Here is a 27,133-nt window from a genome sequence, read left to right on the forward strand (position 1 = left end):
ACTGTTTCTGGCTTGACTAAATTATATTCTTAAGGATGCATACTTAGATGAGCAAACCATAAAGTGAAGTAAGAAAGTGATTAGACAAAGAGAAAATAGTATTTACCTTCAGAGGGAAAGGAAGGGTTGTGATTAGGAACGTGCATGCAGGAGGCTTCTGGAATACAGTTATGCTTTATTTTCTTAACCTGGGTGGGCTACAAAAATGCTTGCTTTGTAGTAACTCATTAAACTACACAATTATGTTTTATGCATTTTCTGATGTGTTATGTCACAATCCAAAAGTCTTTAAGTTAAAAATATATCCTAAGTATCTCTAATTCTATGAATATCTTGTGGATTTTTTTCTTTTTTTCCTACCTAAATGCTTCTAGTTTAATCTTACTTACAGTCTGAATCAGTTGTGGATAACAAATTTCATAAGCATCTAAACTGACTCTAATTTGTTGTAAGGTGCTGCTTCTTCCAAGGAATTTCCTCTGTATTTCAGAAATGTTTAAGAGTTCCATAGACTTCCTTTGATTTTATGTATAATCAAACTTCTGTATCAGGCGTTCTACATCTGTGGTTTCCACAAACATGGATTCAATCAACCATGGCTTGGAAAATATTTGGGAATAAAAATGAATGGTTGTTTTGTACTGAACATGAACAGACTTCTTCTTTTTCTTGTCATGATTCCATGAATAATACAGTAGCACAACTATGTATACAACATTTATATTGTATCAGGTATTATAAGTAATCTACAGACGATTTAAAGCATATTAGAGAATGTGTGTAGGTTATATGCTAATACTATGTCATTTGTCATTTTATGTAGGGGACCTGAAAATCCATGCATTGTGGTACCTGAGGGGGCCCTGGAGCCAATCCTTCACAGATACCAAGAAATGACTGTATCTCTGTTCAGCTTATAATCTTACAGGTTTAGCACATAACTCCTCCAGTCCTTTTCAACAGAAATTCTTAACCAGAACCACAACACAAAACATGAAACTTGAAAATGTTCTCAATTCTCCCAAGGACAGTTCATAGGTAATATTCTACATGCACAGAAGTTAATTTGTCACATCATGATATTAGGGTGTAGTGAGAAAGGTAAAGTGAAGAGGTAATCATTTTAGTTAACTTTCTTTGAAACATTTTTAAGAAGAAAAAAATTTTTTTGCAAGGCAATAATAATAATTAAGGTGGTAACTGAGGTATAAATCACCAGTTTCTGTATATTATACAACTAAGCTCACTTCTTTCCAGTGACCTTTCTCATGATATCTACCCAGTACTTGATTGACCTTCCACTGGCATCTTAGGTTAATTTTATCAAGGCACCAGTTTATTATTAATACCAACTTCTTTCCTAGGTCATTAATAACATCTTGAATTACAGCATTTCATAAACGTAGTATGAGTTTGTCTTCCCTAAATACATCACCTTACTCTTACATAAACTCACAAATTTGGGAAATCTCCTAGTTCCACATATATTAAGCGTAAGAGGTTAAGTAGGTTGCTCTGGCTGAAGCAGTCTGGAGACACAGATGTAGAAATGTTTACAAAGTAGTTGGCAACAGAATGTGAAGTGTCAAATGTATTAAGAACATGACCCTGCTTAGAATAAGTATCAGATGAACTTTAGAGTTATTCATTTCTAAAAATAATTCTGAGTAGACCATTTAAAAGAGCTTTGACCTCTTCCCAACAGACAGCCCTTAAATGGTAGCAGTGTTTTGTTAATGTCATTTAAGAATTTCTTATAAAAACTCTACCAAAGATTCATCATGTAACCATTCTATACTTTCTAAACTGGCTTAAGAGTATATGTTGTCAAATTTGACTTTAGAGTCAAATGTCTTACTCATTAGATTACTACCAATGTTATTGGAAAATGCCAGATAAAACAAAAAAACTAAAATCAACCTGTCATCTACTAAAGACAATATGCACAAACATAAACTTTGAAACTCTGTAGCAAAGCCAAATTCTTCTGAGAATGCTTTCCTTAGAGCTATACCACAACTTTATACTGTAGGAAATTTCTCTGCTTACAAATCTACGTAGGAGAATACTGTGTTTCTTCAAATACCTTTCTTGGATTGTTTTATTAATGATTTTTACCAGCAGTTAATATCAAACAAAGGGATTCCTTATTCTTATTTACTGAAAGAACCAACTCAACTGTTTTATCAGCACTTAGACTTTATCAACAATTCCACCACTAATTTTTTTTTTTTTTTTTAGATAGGGTCGTGCTCTGTCACCCAGGCTGGATGAAGTGCAGTGGCATGATCATGGCTTACTGCAGCCTTGACTTCCTAGGCTCCAGTAACTGTCAAACCTCAGCCCCACAAGTTTTTATATTTTTCTGTAGCAACAAAACCTTGCCATGTTGCCCAGGCTGGTCTCAAGCTCGTGGTCTCAAGAATCCGCCCACTTCGGCCTCCCAAAATGCTGGGATTACAGGCATGAGCCACTGCACCCAGCCTTCCACCACTACTTTTCAAACCACCATATTCACTACACATAAACAGATGTTAACAAATGCCTTCCTCACAGTAGTTTTATTTCTGGGAATTGAGAATACATTTGTGTATCTAATTATTATGCAACCAGTAAAAATGATTAAGATAAGCTCTTGCACCATAAGGCAATGTTTTATATATTAAAAACTCTATGCCTTATAAATGGCACTACCAACTGCATATGCTAGAAATACAGAACATTCGTCCTTATACTCCCTCATCCTACATTGAAACCATCAGTCTAGCTGGCTGATTTTACTCCTAAATCTATTTTGAATCTGTCTACTCTCTATCACTACCTATAGTCCTAGACACTATAATCTCTTTTCTGAACTATATTTATTTCCATACGCTCACCACCTAACAATCCATTTGCCCACACAGCCTCTGAATAATCTTTTAAAATTGCAAATATCTTATGACTCCCTTTATTCAAAAATCTTCAGTGGTTTCCCACCACTCTTGGGGAAAAGTGCCAAAAACTTTACATGTATTATTTAGACCTTGCTTAACTACCTCTTCAGCCTCAGTCCCTCCCTTTCTAGCTATCATTCTCTACAGTCCAGCCATGGTACCTCTAACGCTCCAAGCTCCTTCCCTCTGCCTGCAACTGTGCCTGTACAAGCTCCTAGCACCTCCATTGCCCTGCTTCCTTCCTTCACATGCCTGACATATTCATTTTTCAGTTCTCATCTTAAATAATACATATTCAATTCTGATTTCCTCACTTATATGTTCTCACATTCATACTTACTTTTTTGAGATAGTCTCACTCTATCACCCAGGCTGGAATGCAGAGGCGCCATCTCGGCTTACTCTACCTTATAAATGGCACTACCTATTGTCCTAGACACTATAATCTCTTTTCTGAACTACCTCTGCCTCCTGGGTTCAAGCAATTCTCATGCCTCAGTCTCCCAAGTAGCTAGGATTACAGGTATGCACCACCACACCTGGCTTACTTTTTTATTTTTAGCAGACATGGGGTTTAGCCATGTTGCCTGGGCTGGCCTTGAACTCCTGGCCTCAAGGGATCCATCTGCCTTGGCCCCCCAAAGTGCTAGGATTACAGGCACGAGCCACTGTGCCTGGCTGACATTCATACTTCTTTACAGCCCTTACCATATCACAATTGTAACTTTTTTTGTGAGATTGTTTAATAGTACTCTCTGTCACTAGAGCATACGCTCCATAAAAGAAAGACACATTGTTCTTCTTCGCTGCTCTATCATTAGCACCTACCAAGATGTCTGGTCCACAAAAGAGTCTAATAATTATTTGCTGAATGAAACACACATAGAATTAATTCTAGGGGGAGAAAATATCCAAATAATCCATTATCTCTGCATGGTAGAATTATGGGTAGTTTTCATTTTCTACCTTGTATTTTTCATCATTTATATTTTCTACGATAAGCACATTTTGTTTTTATTATTTAAAAGTTAACTCTTTTCAACCCATATTAAAAAATAAACTTTATTTTGGAATAATTTTAGGTTTACAAAATTTGCAAAGATTATACAGAGATGTCCCAAATGCCTCTCATTCATAGTTTCCCCAATTGTTAACACCTTACATTTCCATGGTACATTTGTCAAAACTAAGACATTGACATTTGCGTATTATTATTAAGTAAACTCCAGACTTGACATAGATTTCAGCCCCTTTTCTACGAGTGTCCTCTTTCTACTCCAGGTCTCAGTACAGGATACCACACTGCGTTGAGCTATCTTGTCTTCCTAAACTCCTCTGGTCTTCATTTTTCAGTATTTCCTTGTTTTCATGATCTTGAATAGTCAGGTATCCTGTAAAATGTTACCCAGCCTAAGCTCATCAGTTGCTTTCCTTGTCATGAGACTAGGATTATGCTTCTTTGGAAAGACCATCACAAAGGTGACATGCTCCTTCTTGTCACGTATCAATGGTACACAATATCTATGATATATTACTAGTGATATTAATGTTCATTATTTGGCCAAGATAGTGTTTTCCAGGTTTTCCCCTACTCTATTCTTTGGAAGCAAGTCACTAAGTCTAGCCCACCCTCAAGGGAGGTAGGAATTAAGCTTCTCCTCCATAGAATGGAATGGGTACATAGATTATTTGATAGGAGATTTGTCTTTTGCCTCATATTTAATTCAATCCTTTATTTGTATCGATTTATATCCTTTATACCATATACATGTGCTTATTTTATACTTTGAGTTAGAATTCATGCTATATTATTTTTGTTGCTCAAATTATTCCGGCTTTGACCCTTGGGAGCTTTTTCAGGTTAGTTCCTGTGTTCCGCTGATGTGCCCTATCCTTTTGTTTTATGAATACTTCTTTGTTGCTGATACTAAAAGACACTGGCCACATCTTGTATTTCCACTGTCTCAGTCCTAGACTGCCATTTCTCCTAGGCAATCCAAATCATTCCTAAGACCTAAATGTAACCATATAAGATTTATTTTCCTAGAGATGGGGTCTTGCTTTGTCACCCAGGCTGCAGTGCAGTGGTACATCTTGGCTAACTGCAGCCTTGACCTCCCCAGGGTCAAGTGATCCTCCCATCTCAGCCTCCTGGGTATCAAGGACCACAGGCAACCACCACCATGTCCAGGTAATTTTTTTATTTTGTGTAGAGACAGGGTTTCACTATATTGCCCAGGCTGGTCTCAAATTACTGGGATCAAGTGATCAACCCACCTTGGCCTCCTGAAGTGCTGGCATTACAGGTGTGAACCACCACGCCCGGCCAACCATATAAGATTTTTATGAACCCTGGATAATCTACCTGATTGTCATGATGCATGTAATCTGTTTGATAACTGCACAAAGTATAAGTAAGTTTAAACTTTGGGCACCCAGGTCAAAATTATCATAAAGGATTCTCATGTATAATATTAAATAGCAATACTTCCATCATTTCTTCTACCATATTGTTTTGTTTCCAAAACTAATCTGAGTCAGGTAGGTAGAATAGAGATTTTTCCCTTCATTTTTTAGATGAGAAAATCAAAAAGGGTGTATGATACTGACTAATGTCAGGCAGGTAGGGAATATACAGCCATTCTCCTATGTGGTTTTCTCCTGGCTTTCTATTCTGTCCCTATTTCCTTCTGGATTACATTACCATTTTGGTGGGCTCTCATGCAATACAGTTTAACAATATAGATGAGTGGCTTATATCCTGCTACTCTACTGAATAACCCACCAGTTTTAACCGTGTTCAGCTAAACCAAAACTTTTCTCTATATAACTGTATTAGTTCAACAATTAAAAAGGTCTGGGTGCAGAGGTTCATGCCTGTAATCCCAGCACGTTGGAAGGCCGAGGTGGGCAGATCACTTGAGGTCAAGAGTTCAAGACCAGCCTGGCCAACATAGTGAAACCCGTCTCTACTGAAAAAAAATATATAAAAAATTAGCTGGGCATGGTGGCACATGCCTGTAGTCCCAGCTACTCAGGAGGCTGAAGCACAAGAATCACTTGAACCTGGGAGACAGAGGTTATAGTGAGCCGAAATATCGCCAGGACACTCTAGCCTGAGCAAGAGAGAGAGACTTTGTCTCAATAATAATTAAAAAGTAAAAAAGACTCCTAAAAGGCATAAAATATGGGCAGCAAGTATATTAAATAGATGAATATTTTACAGAGAAGTAGACTCTTAATGAGCTCCTACTCTATGCATGCCAATAGATTAGACATTTGTAAGAAGGAAGGATAAAATAAACAGTATATATGGCTGCCCATTATACAGGAATATCCCTTCTCCACAAAATTTGGAAATTAAAAAAAACAAGATTGCTCTTCAAGTGTTGAACTACGTCATCAAAACATAATGGATCAGCTCTAAACAGAACTATGCACATAGGAAAATAAATTACTTACAAACTAACAGAAATTACTAGGATAATTTTACCAAAAAAAAAAAAGTGTTGTTCAATTTAGGAGGAGAGCAGGCTATAAACAAGTTAGACAAATACAGATAAAGTCAAGCATGCAAGCACAATAGGAACAACACCCAGTTTACTACATAAGGGGCCCTTAACTTTAACTGAAGAGTAAGATAAGGCTTACTACAGGGACTGGGGCTAATTTAAGAAGCAAAGTACAAGTAGTACTTTAGTATTGGAATACTGTTGGTATCCTAGACAAAGGAACACGTACAAAGACCTGGAGAAATGACAGCCAGACACAAGCTCAAACCTAACATTTACAAGGGCCAGAGTAACAGTACAACATGAAAGCTCAATTACCATATGGACAAAATATTTAGTTATATATCAAGTTTAAACTATTAATGTGTTCTATCCTACATACAAAGAAACCTCAGCATGACCTGGAAGTTTAAGTGCAGTTTTATAATTCTGCAGCCAAATTGCTGACCATTTGGAAAATACTAAAACTCTAAAGAAAAATTATAAATCCCCAAATTCCATCATGAAGACAAAAACACATTATTTTGGTGAATTTTCCTCCAATGTTTTTTTCTCTGTGTGTATACAGGATTTGAAAAGAATTGGGAAACCATGTATGCAGATTTTGCCCTTTTTATATAAACCCTTCACTCTTAAACTTTTTTTTTTTTTTTTTTTTTTTTTTTTTTTTTTTTTTGAGACGGAGTTTCGCTCTTGTTACCCAGGCTGGAGTGCAATGGTGTGATCTCGGCTCACCGCAACCTCCGCCTCCTGGGTTCAGGCGATTCTCCTGCCTCAGTCTCCTGAGTAGCTGGGATTATAGGCACGCGCCACCGTGCCCAGCTAATTTTTTGTATTTTTAGTAGAGACAGGGTTTCACCTTGTTGACCAGGATGGTCTCGATCTATTAACCTCGTGATACACCCGCCTCAGCTTCCCAAAGTGCTGGGATTACAGGCATGAGCCACCGCGCCCAGCTCTTAAAAGTTTTTAATCCAATAAAACAAGTCACCTTATTCACGTACCCAGTGTGCATTTGGCAGCTAGCTTATCTTAAAACAGAATTCTCAAAGTGTGGTCAAGTATGGTCCAGAGACCCCAAAATCTTTCTCACGGGGTCTATGAGGTTAAAACAACACTTTTAATAATACCAAGACATCCGTGTCAGTTTCCTACTGCTATTGTAACGCACTGCCACAAGCTTAGTGGCTTAAAACCACACAAATTCATTTGTTTATAGTTCTGGAGACCAGAAGTCTAAGATCATGGTGTCAGCAGGGCAGTGCTCCTTTTGGAGGCTTCAGGGGAGAACCTGTTTCCTCGCCTTCTCTAGCTTCCAAAGGCCACTTTCATTCCTTGGATTATGGCCTTTTTCTCACATCACTTCTTGTTTCCATTGTCATGTCTGCTACCACTGACTCTGACCCTTGTGATTTCATCAGAGACACCCAGGTAATCCAGGATAATCAGTCTATCTCTAGATATTTAATTTAATGGAAGTCCATCTTATCATGTAAGGTAACACATTTACAGGTTTTAGGAATTAGGGGGTGCGGAGAGCCATCATTAAGCAGACGGTAACATTCTTTGCCTTTTTCACTTTGTTGGCCTCTCATTTATAGTACAAAAGCAAGAGTGAGGAAAACAGCTTGGTATCTAGGATAAATCAGAACGGTGGCACCAAAATGGACTAGAGGTTGTTGTACTGGTTGGGCACAGTGACTTGTGTCTGTAATCCCAGCACTTTGGGAGGCTGAGGCGGATGGATCACCTGAGAGCAGAAGTTCAAGACTAGTCTGGCCAACATGGTGAAACCCTGTCTCTACTAAAAATACAAAAATTAGCCAGACATGATGGTGCACACCTGTAATCCCAGCTACTTGGGAGGCCAAAGCACAAGAATTGCTTGAATCCAGGAGGTGGAGGTTACAGTGAGCCAAAGATCATGCCACTGTACTCCAGCCTGGGCGGCAGAGCAAGACTCCATCTCAAAAAAAAAAAAAGTTATTTTATTTTTCACCACATGAATTTGCAGAAAACAAAAGCCTGTTTCACTTCGAAATGTCCTTGATAAAATGGTAAGTATTCATTTGATTAAGTCACAACTCTTTAAGTACACATCTTTTTAATATTCTGTGTAATAAAGTAGAAAGAATGAACAGAACACTTTCACTCATTTTAGGTCACCTCAAGTTGTTTTCCCTTTGCTGCTTCTGTGTCAAATACTTACACAAATGATTGAATTCTGTTTATCCTTTTAAGTTGCTTTATATCCTTTATTGGAATGAACTAGATTATTAGTATATTTCTCACAATAAGTAAATTTGTATTATGGTTTTACCTAATGAGATCTAAAACCCTAGTTAATATGAATCCATCTCTTAGAGGCAGCTAGTTTCATGTTGATGCCATGTCTCTGTGTTTACAGGAAGAAGGGCTGGACCCCGTATTGTGTTATGTACCCTCACTCTAGGAGGTGTCTTCACACGAAGAGATGGCCACTCAGTTTCTGGTATTATCACTCTGCATCTGCTTTGCCAAGCTGCTTCTTCTGAAATGTCTCGTAGTTATGAATACACCACCCAGAAGGATATGAGATGAATAAAATTACAAACATTTTGAATAAAGTTCAATCTAACAATAGATATTTGAATGAAAATACTGGACCCTCTTGTAATAGCTCAGAAGGTAGCTTAAATTTCAGCAGAGGTGGGAGGATCACAACACCTTGACCAGGACAACCCACCTCTGAGCCTCATATACTATGTGGTTTCTGAGTTCTGAAGCTCAGAATGTTACATATATGGGAAGTAGAATACAATAATCTATGTAATTTATGTGGATTCAATTCCCAGTTATCACATGCCCCAAGATTTCCAATAAATCAGAAAAACTCACATTTGGATTTTAGTATTTCCAAAGGCTTTTCTTTGAGACAGGGTTTCACTATGTTGCCTAGGCCAGAGCACAGGGGCTATTCACAGGTGCAATCGTAGCATCATAGCAACCTACAGCCTTGAATACCTGCGCTCAAGCAATCCTCTTGCCTCAGACTCCCAAGCAGCTGGGACTACAGGCATCCACCAGTGCGCCGGCTTCCAAGGTTGTTATTTTTATTTTTCAAAGTTATCTATAGATAGGAAATCAAACACTTAGGAGTGAGCCCTCTCGGCTCTTATTATTCCTCTCACATTTTCCTCTCAGTCTATACATAATCAGAAACCTGGGAGAGACCCTGGATGTTATCAAGTAAACATTTCAGATGTGATAAAAAAAAGGATATAGGGGCCTAAAATTTAAACAAACTTACTAGCATAATCACATTATCAACATAAATCAACTATTGAAAGTTAATTTGCTTAAACATGTGGCTGATTACAGTTTTCAATCCATCAGTCAATCTCAGTAACTTTTCTTACTTCAAGTGATGATAGTACTATCTATTATAAGAATAGTTCTAAAGCTGCAACTCATGAAAACTCATTTGCTTCATTTTCGATGAGTCAAGAGCCATATGGTTCTCTTTAATGAATACAACTCTGGCAACAAAATCTTGGCCCTCCCTGTTACTTGCGATAAAAAAATTTTGCATTTTCCATGGAATCTGAATTACTGACCAAAATGACTCATTCAAATTAGATATACCTAACATAAACGCATATCAGGCCTAATTTTTCAGCTTTTTGCTAGCTTAAATTTTAACTGATACTACTAGTCATCATTATTCAGAATAACTTCTATTTTTTAATCACAGTTCTAGATTATTTAGCACTCACTCCAAGCAGATTGATTATGTTCTTGAGATTATTAAATACATATAGTTACTTTCAAAGCAAGAGCTGTGCAACAAATATCTACTGAAGTCAGTGGATTCCAAAGCAGTTTATCTCTGACAAGCTAAATCCTAATCCAGATGTCATATTTGAGTTCTAGAGCTACAGCTTTTCATTAATGTTACTGACATCTCACTGAATACAAACATAAAAGGAAACTGCTATGTTGGGGCTACAGAGTCTAACATATCCAAAGGGGAAGTAACGCAGAAGAAAACAGAAACAGCTACTATTTAATGAGTCCTTACCATCAGCCAGTCACACTGCTAAGGATTCCATATGCATTATTTATCTGTTAAGATCTCTACATGCACTTAATTCTCAGAGCAATCATTTAAAAAATTTATTATTTAAGAGTTTATTACTATGTTATACATAGGAATAAGCTGAGGCATAAAGAGGCTATGTGACTTGCCAAAAGTTGCAGAGCAAGTAACTGACAGAACCAGGATGTAAATTCAGGTCACCAATTGAAAGCCACCGAACATCACAGATTTTCCTTCAACACATATTCAAAAAAACACTATCAATACCTTCTGGTGATTGTTATTTTTTGATATGCTAAAAAGATATGGAGTCATGAAGAATTACTGCTTGACTTAAACCACTTTCATACTCCCAGATACTGAACAGAAACAGAAATAAGCTTTTTCCTCTGATATCTGCCTTAATCTATAGAGGGAGGTCTAATCTGAGGCTCCAATTTCTTCTAAGACATTCCCCTTCCTACTGCTGCTAACAGAGGCACATCAGCTATGCTGAAAGAAAGAATATTCACTGTCTTAACAAACGACATTTGCTGTTTCACCTATATATTAATCCCTAGTGCTGGATCTTCATGTATCATTTCCCCTTTACAACAGCCTTTGCAATTCTAAAAGATTATCAAAATGATATCGTTTTTTCGTGAGATGTAACATTTGGAATCTGTACCACCCAACTGAAAACTCACAGTTATTTTTGACTGTTACTTCACAATGTATACCTTCAACTACACTAACTTTGAGGACAGAATCTTTAAATCAACTACCAATAGACTGGACACAGTGGCTCAAGCCTGCAATCCCAGCACTTTGGGAGGCCAAGAGGATCGTTTGAGCCTAAAAGTTCAAAACCAGCCAGGGCAACATACTGAGACCCCATTGCAACAAAATATTTAAAAAATTAGCTGGGTCTGGTGGTATGCAACTGTAGTTCTAGCTACTCAGAAGGCTGAGGCACAAGTGTCTCTTAAGCCCAGGAAGTAAAGGCTGCAGTTAGCCATGATCATGCCACCGCACTTCAGACTAGGCAAGAGTGTGACTCTGTCTCCAAAAAAGAAAAGAAAACACCAATGGTTGCCTACCCTACATCATTCCAACTTTATACTTGCTAATTGGACCTTCCTCTTGTTTGCATATTAATATGCGTAATTTCCAAGAAGGAATCATAATTGTCCTAACCAATCAGTAATCTCATTCTTCTTTGCCAGTTATCAGTCTTGGGGTGGGCATGTGACCCAGTTATGGCCAGTGACACAAAAGGAAGTCTACTGAGAAGCTTCTAGAAAATTACCCTCCCTGATAAAAGATCAACACAAGTAGATCCTTTTTGTACCCTTGCCCCATCCTTACTACTTGGCAGTCTCTCCTACTGAAGACCAGGAGTAAAGACATCACCAGCACTTGACGGCAGTATGGAAAGACGGAAGGAGTCAGTTCCTCCTACGTCTTTGTACTTCCTGGAGTTAATTTTCTGCCTCACATAAAGGGCTAAAGAGCTATTTAAACACAGAAAAAAATGGATATGCTATTAATTTCACCTGATGTTTCAAATGATGAATATATGCGTTTTTCATTTATAATTTTGTCATTAAAATTAGGAAAAAATCTGTGATGAAGACAGCAAATGACCAGTAACAGCAAAATATTGTATTTTAAACCAGTAAATATCCAAGGGAGCTAGAGCTTGAAGTGTCAAGGTTCTGAAAAGAAGTGAAATAAAGAAACGTAAAACCCAAAAAAAAAAAAAAAAAAAAAAAAAGAAAGGTAAAACCCAACAGTCTTAATCACTTTTATTCTTGAGCCATTTCCTGGTGAGAAAATGGTGAGGAAGCAGAGAGGGATAAAAAGAGGTAAAGTATTCTGAAGTCCTTGCATTTTCCATGAAGTGGCAAAAGTACTAATGCCTAGAACCAATAAATCAAGGATACATGTAATAATCTCTAGGGTAGCCTACTGAACAAAAAATTGGAGAATGTATAAAAAGGTGTTGAAGGTAACAGAAATAAACGGAGAGGAAAAAACAGATATGACAAACAGAAAGCAAATAGAGGATGGTCTGAAACCAAACATATTGGTGATTAGGTTAAATGCAAACAGACGATAAATCAATAAAAAACAAAGACAAATTTAAAAATCAAAATCAAAAATCAAAACATATATATGCTGGGCATTGGCATTTGGATAAAACAAATACTTCAATGTAACACAGTAGGAAGTCCAGAAACAGACCTACAAAAATATAGCCACTTGATATATGACAAAGACGTTACTGTAGCACATTGGAAAAAGGAAAGTTTTTTCCAATAAATGGTGCAGTTATTCATGTGGGAAAAGATGAATCTGAACTCTTAACCCATATCACATTAAAAATATTAACTGCAAGTAGATCATAAATCTGTGAATGACACAAAAATAAAATTTCTAGAAGAAAGCAGCAGAATATCTTTGTGACCTTGAGGTATGGCAAGACTTGTTAAACACAACATAAAGGTAAGAATAAAGGTAAAGAAAAAGGTTTTTTGGTGGTGGTGGTGGTGCTGTTTGTTTTTTGAGACGGGGTTTTGCTCTGGTGCCTAGCAGGAGTGCAGTGGTGCAATCATGGCTCACTGCTATCTCAAACTGCTGGGCTCAAGCCATCCTCTAGCTTCAGCCCCAGTAGCTAGGACTACAGGCACATGCCACAGCACCAAACTAATTTTTTTTTCTTTTGCATTTTTATTGTAGAGACAGAGTCTTGCTTTGGTGCCCAGGTTGGTCTCAAACTCCAGGCCTCAAGCAATCCTCCCGCCTCAGCCTTCCAAAGTGCCGGGATTGCAGGCAAGAGCGACTGAGACCAGCTTAGAATTAAAAAAAAGAGTAGCTGGATTTCATTAGAATTGTTGATATCTTCATCACAAGATTCCTTTAAGAGAGTAAAAAGACATACAACAGAATGAGAGATAACTGCAATACTGTACATGTATATGAGAAAGGATTCATAATCAGAATGCATAATGAACTCCTAAAAAACAGGGAAAAGGACTGAAAAGGTGCTTTAAAAGAGGCAATCTGAAAAGCCAATGAACACACAAAAAGGCATTTAAACTTTTTAAACTCATAAATCATCAAGTCTAAACATAAATTAAACCAAAATGAGAGACTACTGCAACCACAGTAGAAAAGCCAAATTTTTTTAAACTGATACCATGTATTGGTGAAGATGTGGAGTAACTAGAACTCTCACACATTGCTGGTAGAAATGTAAATGCTATATCCACTTTCAAAATATCTTTGTATAGGGTAATTGACCAAAAAAAAAAAAAAAAAAAAAAGCAGCCGGGTACAGTGGCTCATGCCTGTAATCCCAGCACTTTGGGAGGCTCAGGGGCGTTGATCACCTGAGGTCAAGAGTTCGAGACCAGCCAGGCCAACATGGTGAAACCCCATCTCTACTAAAAATACAAAAATTAGCCAAGCGTGATGGCAGGCGCCTGTAATCCCAGCTACTCAGGAGGCTAAAGCAGGAGAATCACTTGAACCCGGGAAGTGGAGGTTGCAGTGAGCTGAGATTGCACCATTGCACTCTAGCCTGGGCAACAGAGCCAGACTCCATCTCAAAAAAAAAAGTAAAAAGAAAAGGAAGTATCATTGACAGTATCTGATAATGCTGAGACACACATACTCTATGATCTAAGCATTCCATTCTGTGATATAAATCATACAGAATTGTGTACATAATGTACACTAAAACACACGCACATGAAAATTCATAGTGGCACTGTTAGCAACAGCCAAAAATCTGAAAAACAACAACAACAACAACAACAACAAATAATATCAATGTAGAAAAAATAAACTGAAGTATGTTTACACAATGGGATCCTATACCAACTATGAAAATAAGTTAACTATTGCTACACACAATAATATAGACGATCTCAAAACGTAAAAGCCAGACATAAAAGAGTATACAGTATGAATTCCTTATATATAAAGTTTAAATACTCGCAAAACTAATCCAGATAGAAATCAAAATAATACTGAAAGTGAAGGTGAAACAAGGAAAAATTCTGGAACTACTGGTAATGTTTTATTTCCTGATTAAGGAGTAGTTATACAATAATGTTCACTTTGTAGAAATTCATCAATTTCCACACTATGATTTGATAATTGTACACTTCTCTGTATTACATTATATTTAAAAGCTAACCCATTTAAATGTAGTTTTCTTTGGGGTGATGAGAATGTTTGGAACTAGATAGAAACGATAGTTGCACAACACTGTGAATGTGCTAAATGCCACTCAATTATACACTTTACAATGGTTAAGTTCATGTTATGTAAATTTTACCCCCAAAATTTTAAGTTACTGAAAAATTCAACCTCAATAAAATAGTGTATATGTTTATTAGTGGATAATCATGAATATAGACATTAGGTTGTCATGCTGAACTTACCAACGGCAGTGTCACCATCTAATAAATTGTCATCTTCAGATGTTTGAAAGTCCATAATAACACCTGCTCCATCTAAAAGTTCCTCATCACTACTTGCACTTGTTATACTGTTGTAGCTGTTTCTATAGTAGCCTCTATGGAACAGCTGCTCAGACTCCATTTAGCTGTCTGATTATCTGTGGGGGCGGGGGGGAGAAGGGAAAAAGTAGTTTTAACATTTTTCAAACATACAATAAAAATCATCTAGTTTAACATCACAAAAGGAAAGTTACAATCTATATGCTAAAAAATATTAAGTGTATTCATTGTAACCATAGCTACCTTTATTAAGTATTTTGGGGTGATGTAATAATTTTATTCTCATTATACAGCTGTAAAACAGAATGAAGAATTCCTCCAAGTAGATCTCCAATTTTTAAGTTGAAAAATGTAAAGTATATTTACATTTTTTGCTTATATATGTATAGACTGTCTCAGGAGAGATTTCCAAGTAAGTTGCCCACAGAGTAGGGAACAAGATGGCTGAAGTACAAGGTTTGAAAGACAGACTGCACCTTTTGAATATTTTAGCAGGTGTAAGTACAACCTAATTTAAAAAATAAACACTACAGACCAGGCACAGTGGCTCACACCTGTAATCCCAGCACTTTGGGAGGCTGAGGCGGGTGGATCACAAGGTCAGGAGTTCGAGACCAGCTTGGCCAACATAGTGAAACCCCATCTCTACTAACAATACAAAAATTAGCTGGGCATGGTAGCACAAACCTGTAGTCCCAGCTACTCGGGAGGCTGAGGCCAGAGAATCGCTTGAACCTGGGAGGCAGAGTTTGCAGTGAGACAAGATGGCTTAAGAATCATTTAATTTTGATGTATCAAAGCATGTATGCTAAGATTTTGTGAAGAACACAGATACTTTGTTTTTATTTCTTTAAAGGATAGAAGGGATTAATACATGTGATAACATTTCAGTGAACATTAGCTAGAGGCTACACAGCACTGAGAAATCTCCCTAAAATCATTAAACCTTTCTATATATTAAGACTTCAATTACCAAGTTCCAATATATCTCTTCCATTTTATCCCTAAAAGTCCCTCAAAAACCGTAAGTGATAACTGGAAATTCACTATTTCTGTTAAAAAATTAATTTCATAACAACTTTGAGACACCTAGCCTGCAGATCATTCTTTATAACACGAACATGCAACTCTGCTCCAAATAAACCATCCTCAGGCCTGCATAGGTTGCTATTTCTATAAATTAGGTAACTTAAGAAAAAAAAAAACTATTCCACTTATTAACCCAGAAACCTATAGATCTGTACTGTCTGATGCAGCAGCCAGCAGCTACATATGGCTGTTGAGCCACTGAAACATGGCTAGTCCAAACTGAAATATGCTCTAAGTGTAAAATACCTACCAGATTTCTAAGACTTAATATTTAAAAAGGATGTCAAATATTTGACTAGAAATTTTATATTGATTCTACATTGAAATATTTTAGACCTATTGGGTTAAATATATTTAAAATGAATCTCACCACTTTCTTTTTACCTTTTTAATGTGGCTACTAAAAAATTAAAAATTACCTATGTGGTTTGCATTTGCAGCACTAATGTTTTTATTGAACAGCACTACTGTAAAATGTTCAAATTTCTATAGTAGCATAAAGGAAATATAACAGAAGAAAATATGAACACTAGTGTTAAATATTTTTAGGTTCTAAACCCAGTTCCCAGGCTTGGGCACAAAAGGCTATTCAGACCCTAACACAGCAGCTGACATTTTACATGTTTAAAAAAAAATGCAAAGTCACCTTTTCCATTTTAATTGCCAAAAAATATACTTATAACCATTTCAAAACATTGTAATAGATTACATAGTAGCTTGTAAATATATTCTTGCAAAATTATAAAAATTAGAGATAAGCTGGGTGTGGTGGCACGTATCTGTGGTTCCAGCACCTTAGGAGGCCGAGGTGGGTGGATCGCTTGAAGTCAAGAGCTCAAGACCAGCCTGGCCAACTGTGAAACTCCATCTCTATTAAAAATACAAAGATTAGGCGGGCGTGGTAGCCACTGCCTGTAACCCCAGCTACTAGGGAGGCTGAGGCACGAGAATCGCTCGAACCCAAGAGGCAGAGGTTGCAGTGCGCAGAGATTGTGCCACTGTGCTCCAGCCTGGGCAACAGAATGAGACTCCATCTCAAAAAACAAAATGAAACAAAATTTAACTATGAAAACTGCCAGGGATAAGGCCTCGTTTACCATAATAAATTCCTAAATTATCTACGTGCAATTATCTTGCTTCCCTCTAATCTGATGACACCGCAGTCAGCAGTTGTATTTTTCAAAAAGTAAGTTTGATTATAATCTCTCTATTCCATGTATTAATATCTTTTAATCATTTTCTACCACGCTTAAGAGACAAACTCTTTAATATAGCAGAAAAAGCCCTATGCAGCCCAGCCCTTGCTAGTTCCTGAGCTTCCTTTTAGAGTATGTACTTCTTGAAGTACTCTAGTCTTATAATCTCCTTTCAATCTCTCAGGCCTAAGAAGCTCTTTCCTGACTCCTGCCCCAAGGTGTTTGTTGCTCCCTCTGCCTGGATCATATCCTCTCCTCTTCATCCAACTCGCTCTCTTAATATTTTATTGAAGATTTTTACATCTCTGTTCATCAGGGACATTGACATGTAGTTTTCCTTTTTCATTGTATCTTTGCCAGGTTTTGGTATCAGGATGAAGCTGGCCTCCAAGAACGAGTTAAGGAGGAGTCCCTCCTGTTTGATTTTTTGGAATGGTTTCAGTAGAATTGGTACCAGTTTTCTTTGTACATCTGACAGAATTCAGCTATGAATACATCTGGTCCAGGGCTTTTCTGGTTGATAGGTTTTTTATTACTGATTCTATTTTGGAAATCAATATTGGTCTATTCGGGATTTCAATTTCATCTTGATTTAATCTTAGGAGGTTGTTTGTTTCCAGAATTTATCCATTTCCTCTAGATTTTCTAGTTTGTGTTTACAGAGGTGTTTTCATTATAGTCTGTGGGGATCTTTTGTATTTCTGTGGGATTGGTTGTAATGTCACCTTTGTTGTTTCTGATTGTGTGGTTATTTGGTATCTTCTCTCTCTTTATTAATCTAGCATCTAACAAAGGTCTAATATCTACAATCTACAAGAAACAAACAGTTCAACAAGCAGAAAACAAACATCATTAAAAAGTAGGCAAGGACGAACAGATACTTCTCAAAGTAAGATATACAACTGGCCAACAAGCATATAAAAAAATGCTCAACATCAGTAATCATTAGAGAAATGCAAATCAAAACCACAATGGGACACCACCTCCCACCAGTCAGAATGGCTATTATTCAAAAGCAAAAGAACAATAGATGCTGGCAAGGTTATACAATGCTTATACACTGTCAGTGAGAATGTAAATTAGTTCAGCCCCTGTGGAAAGCAGTTTGGCGATTTCTCAAAGAACTAAAAACAGAAATACCATTTGACCCAGCGATGCCATTACTGGGTAAATACCCAAAAGAAAATAAATTGTTCTACATAAAAGACATATGCACTTATATGTTCATCGCAGCACTACTCACAATAGCAAAAACACAGAATCAACCTAGGTGCTCATCGACAGTGGACTAAAGAAAATATGGTACAGGCTGGGCGCAATGGCTTGTGCCTGTAATCCCAGCACTCTGGGAGGCCGAGGCAGGTGGATCACCTGGGGTCCGGAGTTCAAGACCTACCTGGCCAACATGGTGAAACCCTGTCTCTACCAAAAAAACTACAAAAATTAGTTGGGCATGATGGCGGGTGCTTGCAATCCCAGTTACTCAGGAGGCTAAGGCAGGAGAATTGCTTGAACCTAGAAGGCGGAGTTTGCAGTGAGCCAAGATCGTGGCACTGCACTCCAGCCTGGGCAACAGAATGAGACTGTCTTAACCAAAGGAAAAAAAAAAAAAGAAAATATGGAACATATACATCATGGAACATTACACAGCCATAAAAAGAATAAAATCATGTCCTTTGCAGCAACAAGGATGCTGCTGGGGGCCATTATCTTAAGTGAATTAACACAGTAACAGAAAACCAAATACTGCATATTCTCATTTTAAGTGAGAGCTAAACATCAGGTACTCACAGACATATAGATGGCAACAATAGTCACTGAGGACTACTAGAGGAGGGAAAGGAGAGAAGGGAGGGAAGGGAGCAACTGTACCCCAAACATCATGCAATATACCCATGTAATAAACCTGCATTTTCTAAAATAAAAGTTGAAATTATAAAAATAAAAAAGAATCAACTCTCTTACTCATTATTCAGGTTTTACATCAAGTACCTTTTTATTTAACAAACGCTTATCCAGAGCTTACTCTATGCTAGGCAGTATCTTAAGCACTTCACAAATGCACTCATTTAATATTCATATTAAATATATGACAACCTTAAAGTATAGTTGCTATCCTTACTTAAAATGAGGAAATGAGGCACAACGCATGTAAATAACTTGCCCAAAGTCATGCAGTTAGTATGGTAAGTCTCCCTGAACTACTTGCTCTCTGGATCAAATTTTCTCATTATTAGTTCTTATAGCTCTCTTTTACAGCACTTATCACACTTGAATATTAAACTTATTTCTGTGATTATTTAATATCTGTCTTCCATTGTACAATGTGTCATGAGGTCTTTCAATTTTTGATCAACACTGCATTCACAATGGTTAGCAAAATATGTGTCACATTAGGCCAGGCACCGTGGTTCAACGGCTGTCATCCCAGCACTTGGGGAGGCCTAAAAGGGCAGATCACCTGAGGTCAGGAGTTTGAGACCAGCCTGGCTAACATGGTGAAACCTGTCTCTACTAAAAATAGAAAAATTAGCCAGGCGTGGTGGTGCATGCCTGTAATCCCAGCTACTTGGGAGGCCAAAGCAGGAGAATTGCTTGAACCCAGGAGGCAGAGGTTACAGTGAGCCAAGACTGCACCACTGCACTCCAGCCTGGGCGAATGAGCAAGACTCACCTCAAAAAAAAAAAAGTGTCACATTAGGTGTTCCAACTTTTTTCTTAAATTTTTATTTTAAGATAACTGTAGTTCTACGTGTAGTTATGATAAATAACACAGAAAAAAATCCTGTATAACCTTTACCCAGTTTCCACTAATGGAACCATCTTGCAAAACTATAGTACAATATCACAATCAAGATACACTGATACAGTCAAGATACACAACATTCCATCACCACAGGTATCTCTTCTGCTACCCTTTTATAGCCATCCCTTCTTAACCCCTAGCAACCCACCGGCTGTTTTCCACTTCAATAATTTTGCCATTTTAAGAATGTTATATAAATGAGAAGATATGTTACTTTTGGGGATTAACTCTTTGTTCTCAGCACAATTCTCTGAAGAGTCATCAAGGGTGTTATACATTGTCAATAGTTCCTTCCTTTTTATCATAGAAGCCTATGATAACAGATGTGTCATTCACCCACTGAAGAACATCTGCCTTGTCTCTATGTTCTGGTAACTAGGAATAAAGCTGCTACAAATATACATGTACAGGTTTTCATAAAATGAATAGTCTTCATTTTTGTGCTAAATGCCAAAGAGTACAATAGTTGGGTCATAGAGCAGTCACAAATTTGGTTTTTAAAGAAACTGCCAAATTGTTTTCCAGAGTGGCTGTACCACTTTACATTTCTACCAACAATGTATGAGTGATCCAGTTTCTTGACATCATTGCCAGCATTTGGTGTTGTCACTATTTCTTATTTTAGCTATTCTGATAGACGAAGGGTAGTATCTTGTTGCTTTAATTTGCATCTCCCTAATGGGTAATGATGTTGAACATTTTTTATGTGCTCATTTACTATATGTGTAGTTCTCTTCAGTGAAATGACTATTTATGTCTTTTGTCCATTTTCTAACTGGACTGCTTTCATTCTGTTGCATGTTAACAGTTCTTTATACACTATAGATACTAGTTATTTGTAATTGTGTTGTCTGCAAATATTTTCTACCATCTGTAGTTTATCTTTTCATCTTTTTAACAGGGTCTGTAACGGAGCAAAAATATTTAATTTTGATGAAGTTGAATTTATCAATTTTTCCTTTAAGGAGCATTCTTTTGGTGGCAAGTCAAAGAACATTTGCCTAATCTTACCTTCCCAAAATTTTCTTTTTTCCCTAAAGCTTTATACTTTAATATTTTTATATTTCAGCCTGTAATCCATTTTGAGTTAATTTTTTATGTGTAGGGTATAAGACATAGGTTGAAGTTCCTTTTTGGGGGTTGGGGAACAGTGTATAGATGTCTAATTGCTCCAGTTCTAACTCTTGAAAAAGTTATCTACCTCCATTGAATTGTTTTGTGCTTTTGACAAAAATTAGGCATATCTATGTGGATCTATTTCAGAGTTCTCTGTTCTGTTCCACTGATTCGTGTCTATATCTATGCCCATACCACACAGTCTTGATTACTGTAGCTACATAATAAGTCTTAAAATTGTGTAGATTGATTTTTCACACCTGATTCTTCTTTATCATTGCCTTTTCATGTAAATTTTAGAATAATCTTGTCCATATCTTAAAAAGATCTTGCTGGGTTAATTACACTGTATGAATAAATAAGTATATAAGAAATGAATAGTACATACCTTCCTTGATGTTGTAAAAGAGCTAAAATTCAACAAGACCTAAATAAATATTTGCCCCAAAAGTGCCTGTCCTCCTACTTTTCCTATCTCAGTTTACAGAATCACCATTTATCTAGTAGCCAAAGTTAGTTTTCAGAGTCATCTATTAATGTATTCAATAATCATTTACTGTGCACCTAGCACGTACCATGCACCAAGCCAGGCTCTAGGGTAATGAGTAAGATCTGGTTCCTATTCCTAAGGCAGTGAAGGGGACGGCCATAAATAACGACAGTATGGTATGGTACACATCACAGCAGAGGTACATACAAGGTAGTTGAGAAACCTGAGAAAAGTAAGCAAGTTGGTTGGCAAAGAGTCTGTGAGCACTTAATAGAGGGAATGTTTTAGCAGAATATTGAAGAATTAGAATAAATTAATTGGACTATGAGGTGAAAAGTCAATACAGGCACACACAAAAAAAGTATGTGCAACAGCACAGAAGAATCATAGTAAAACCTGCCTGTGTAGCTTATATAAGAGGTAAAGGACCAGAGAGCAGCTACAGAAGTGGATACAGGCCAGATCATGAAGGAGAGGAGATCATGTGTCATGCTAAGAAACATACTCATCTACACACGGGGAAACCATGAAGAACTTTAAATAGAGAAACCACATAATCAGACATTAATTTTAGCAAGCCAACACCAGCAGCAGTGTGAAAGGCAGATAAGAAGAGTAAGAGACTGAAGCACTACAGATAGAGGAGTTGGAGATGAGAATAGACATCTGACAATACTAAACACAAGATAGTAAGGGCTAAGTGTGACATGATATATATTGGCTTTCATCCATGGTTCGTGGCTCATAAGTCCCGATAGCTCTTATTACATTCTTTTTTTGAATATTAAATTTAATTTTATGTGAGTAGAGACAGGATTTGGCTATGTTGGCCAGGCTGGTCTCGAACTCCTGGCCTCAAGTGATCTGCCCACCTTGGGCTCCCAAAGTGATGGGATTACCGATGTGAGCCACTGTGCCCAGCCTTATTACAGTCTTTTGATATAATGTTGAGGGACATTAAACCTCAGAAAACAGAACCTCTTCTCTCTTGCTGACCTCTTCCTGCCCACCTTTCCACCAGCCCCAGCCAGGGTTCTTATCTTCCACAGTCTTCTTACTGTGGTTCATAAGACCTTCACTTCAGAAGGGAGCTTGCCCCAGGCCCTGGAAGAAGGAAGGCTGCACAGACAGGCAGAAGAATTTGAACAGACAGGTCTTGCTGGGTTTCCCCACTGGGTGTATTAGCATTGTTAGGTCATACTCTTTTTGTCCAATCACATTTCTACACAGTTGTCAACTGCGCCTATGTAATGAAGCCTCCATAAAAACCCAAAAGGACTGGATTCCCAGAGCTTCCGGATAGCTGAACACTTGGAGGTTCCCGGAAGGTGGCGCGCCAAGAGGAGGCATGGAAGCTCCATGCTCTTTCCCCCATACCTCCCTCCATGCGTCTGTTCATCTGTATCCTTTGAATAATATCCTTAATAATAAACCGGTAAGTGTTTCTCTGAGTTCTGTGAGCTGCTCTGGCACATTAATTGAACCCAAGGATGTAAGGAGGGGGTTCATGGGATCCCCAATTTATAGCCAGTGTATCAGAAGCACAGGCAAAATCAAAATAACCTGGGGCTTGCGATTAGCACTGGAATGCAAAAGACGCAACCTGTAGTATCTGACACTACCTCCAGGTACACACAGTGTTGGAACTAGGGGGCACCCAGCTGATAAGTGCTGCTGCAGAACTGATTGGTTGGTTGCTGTTGGGGGAGAAACCCTCACTCATCTGGTCACATAAGTCTTCTGTATTAATTGTTGTGTTGAGTGAGAGAATTAAAAAAATACTTTGGGCCATGCGCGGTGGCTCAAGCCTGTTATCCCAGCACCTTGCGAGGCTAAGGTGGGTGGATCACGAAGTCAGGAATTCAGTTTGGCCAACATGGTGTAACCTCGTCTCTACTAAAAATACAAAAATTACCCAGGTGTAGTGGCGTACACCTGTAATCCTAGCTACTTAGGAGGCTGAGGCAGGAGAACTGCTTGAACCCAGGAGGCGGAGGTTGCAGTGAGATGAGATCGCGCCACTGCACTCCAGCCTAGGGGACAGAGCCAGACTCCGTCTCAGAAAAACAAACACACTTTGGCTGTGATTTTACCCTGCTCACTGAGACACAGCAATATTGAGAAGCAGAGAGAGTTTGAAGAAATATTTAAAAAGACCTGGTAATTAATAAGATAGAGGGAATGGTAAAGAAGCAGCTAAGATATCCACTAAGGTTCCAACTTGATTAACTGAAAACAGTTGGCAGAAACAAATTTCAGTCTCCTACAACTCATTGGATTCAAGACCAGAGTGTTCTTTCCAACTTTAGGATACACCCAGGCTTTAGTTTCTATTCCAGGTCAGACTATAAAAAAGGTTACCTTCAGTACACTGACCTGAGCCCCAAAACTGCAAACACTAAGCAGTACACCACCAGAATTTGGGGAGGTGAGCAAAAATAGGAAATCCATGGAAATGGATGGCGAAAGGATCCCCGGCCTGAGATACGCACACTAATTTTTCATGGTTCCCAATAAAGTTTTGTCTCTCCCATAAAGGAGACTGACTGGGTGCAGTTGAGGATCACATCTAAGTCCCAAAGGTGTGTCAGTCAACTATCTGTCTGTTAAGCTAAAAAGAAAAGTAGATAAAATCTGGGTGAAAAAAGAAAAGGATTCTCAATGTCAGCAACTGGAGAGATGGAACAAAAGTCTCAAGAGCAACCATGGCAGAGAAGTGAAAATCTAAGCTAGCCATTTGTATGTAAAGAGCATTTTCATACAAAATTATAAAAATTGTGCTAAGTACTAGTCACAGATTAAAATGTAAAAAGAAATTTTAACATAACTTATTCATTTGCTAATGTTTATAGAATAGCTAACAACCAGAAATTATAATAAATATAAACACAGTTTTTATTGTATTAATGCCATTACATTTGTATAGGCCCTACAGCTTTCAGTAGACTTCAGCATAAATTACATTATATATTGTCCTCAAGAGGGATGCTGTAATAGCTTCCTAAAAATCAGTATATATCCCAGCCCAGTTCAGTGGCCCATGCCTGTAATCCCAACAGTTTGGATGTCGAGGTGGGCAGATCACTTGAAGTAAGGAGTTTGAGACCAGTCTGGCCAACAGGGTGAAACCCTGTCTCTACTAAAAATACAAAAATTGGCCCAGCGTGGTGCTCATGCCTGTAATCTCAGCACTTTGGGAGGCCAAGGTGAGCAGATCACCTGAGGTAAGGAGTTTGAGATCAACCTGGCCAACATGGTAAAACTTTGTCTCTACAAAAAAGACATGGTAAAACCTTGTCTCTACTAAAAAGCCAGGAGTGGTGGTGCACGTCTGTAATCCCTGCTACTCCAGAGGTTGAGGCAACAGAATCACTTGAACCCAGGAGGCAGAGGTTGCAGTGAGCCAAGATTTCACCACTATACTCCAGATGGGGTGACAGAGACTTTGTCTGAAAAAAAAAAAAAGTCACAACTATACCACAGAAATTAAGTGTGATCTACTGATTACATTAGCACTGGCCAATTTAAATCAAGTTTTCAAAGTTCCCAAAGTGAAATCAACATACCTAGTCCTTGCTACACTGATCTAATTTTAAACTGATTTTATACAATTACTTTTCTTTATTTGGATATAGTGATTCATCTTCTCCATTTATGGTAGATATTAGAGATACCTTTTTTTTTTTTTTTTTCTGAGACAGAGTCTCACTTTGTTGCCCAGGCTGGAGTGCAGTCACATAATCTTGATTCACTACAACCTCCGCCTCTCAGGTTCAAGGGATTCTCCTGCCTCAGCCTCCCAAGTAACTGGGATTACAGGCAGCTGCCACTATGCTCTGCTAATTTTTGTATTTTTAGTAAAGATGGGATTTTACCATGTTGGTCAGGCTGGTCTCAAACTCCCGACCTCAGGTGACCTGCTCACCTCGACCTCCCAAAGTACTAGGATTATAGACGTGACCCATCGCACTGGTGATATTAGAGATATCTAAAAGGATCTATGATACATTAGGGTCACTGATTTCTATCAGAAAAGTAGGGAAAATTATGAGTATTATTTCATTTTGGTAATATACACAATTAAAAATGAAAAAATTATGTTTTATTTAGAGATATGTTTGGGCAAATTATTAAACCCACCTACTTCCATGAACCATATGAAGTATCACAATAAAAGACATATATGCGATGGGACTTATTTTTTAAAAAGAAGGGCAAAAGAGCAAGATTAGATGAAGAAAAGGGGGAAAGTGTTTAATTAGACCCATAGGGTTATTAAAACAGAAGGAATTTATTTTAATACAAATTGTCAACACATATAAGACAATAACAAAACTAATTTCTCTCAAAATAACATTACTTGATTATTTATCCTTACTGTCCGTTCAGTTATCTGCATGTCAAAATTGCTGTGCCTTATTTTTCTTTAAAAATGCAATAAGTGAATAATCTACTGAGGGAAATAGCTCTCTGAAGAAAATGTCTTAGACCTACAAAATCTTTTAGCGTCATGCAAAAGTTAAATGCTATTATTCACAATAGCCAAGACATGGAAACAACCTAAGTGTCAATCCAGTGATGAATGGATCAAGAAAATGTGGTATATCTCAGCAAACTGACACAAGAACACAAAATTAAACACCGCATGTTCTCACTCATAGATGGGTGTTGAACAATGAGAACACATGGACACAGGGAGGGAAGCACTATACACTAGGGTCTGTTGAGGGGAAATAGGGGAGTGCCAGCGGGGGGTGGGGAGTTGGGGAGAGATAGCATGGGGAGGAATGCCACATATAGGTGATGGGGAGGAAGGCAGCAAATCACACTGCCACATATGCACCTATGCAACAATCTTGCATGTTCTTCACATGTACCCCATAACCTAAAATGCAATAAAAAAAAAAAAAAGAAAGAAAATGTGGTATAGATACAGAATGGAATACTATACAGCCTTTAAAAGGAAGAAAATTATGTCATTTTCAACAACCTAGATTAACCTGGAGGACATTATGCTAAGTGAAATAAACCAGACACAAAAAAACAAATACTACATGATCTCACATATATGTAAAATCTTAAAAAAAAAGCCAAACTCAGGGAGGCAGAGAGCAGAATGGCAGTCTACAGAGGCTGGGGAGAGGAGGGAAATAGGAAAGAAGAGAGGTCAGTCAAAGGATACAAAATTTCGGTTAGAGGAGTAAGTTTTAGAGATCTATTGCACAGCATGGTGACTATAGTTAATAATAATGTACTGTATACCTCGAAATTGCTAAGAGTTAATTTTAAATGTTCTCACCACAAACAAATGACAAGTAGGTGGTATGACAGATTTGTTAATTTGCTTGATTTAATCTTTCTACAATATATACTTTTATCAAAACATAACATTGTACCCC

General features: G+C 37.7%; 1 protein-coding gene across 2 annotated transcripts in view; it reads right to left on the reverse strand.

Annotated features, from left to right (window-relative positions):
* CLCN3 (chloride voltage-gated channel 3) overlaps window positions 1-27,133 on the reverse strand; it is a 102,719-nt gene that overhangs the window by 72,713 nt on the left and 2,873 nt on the right. For both annotated transcript variants that reach the window (XM_012457232.2, XM_012457234.2), the window contains exon 2: window positions 14,960-15,135. In XM_012457232.2, the coding sequence (XP_012312655.1) occupies window positions 14,960-15,119 (160 nt within the window). In that variant the 5' untranslated portion in view covers window positions 15,120-15,135. The remainder of the gene's footprint in view (window positions 1-14,959; window positions 15,136-27,133) is intronic.

The sequence above is a fragment of the Aotus nancymaae genome, unplaced genomic scaffold, assembly GCF_030222135.1.
Source record: "Aotus nancymaae isolate 86718 unplaced genomic scaffold, 86718_ANA_hifiasm-v0.15.2.pri h1tg000115l, whole genome shotgun sequence".
NCBI lineage: Eukaryota > Metazoa > Chordata > Mammalia > Primates > Aotidae > Aotus > Aotus nancymaae.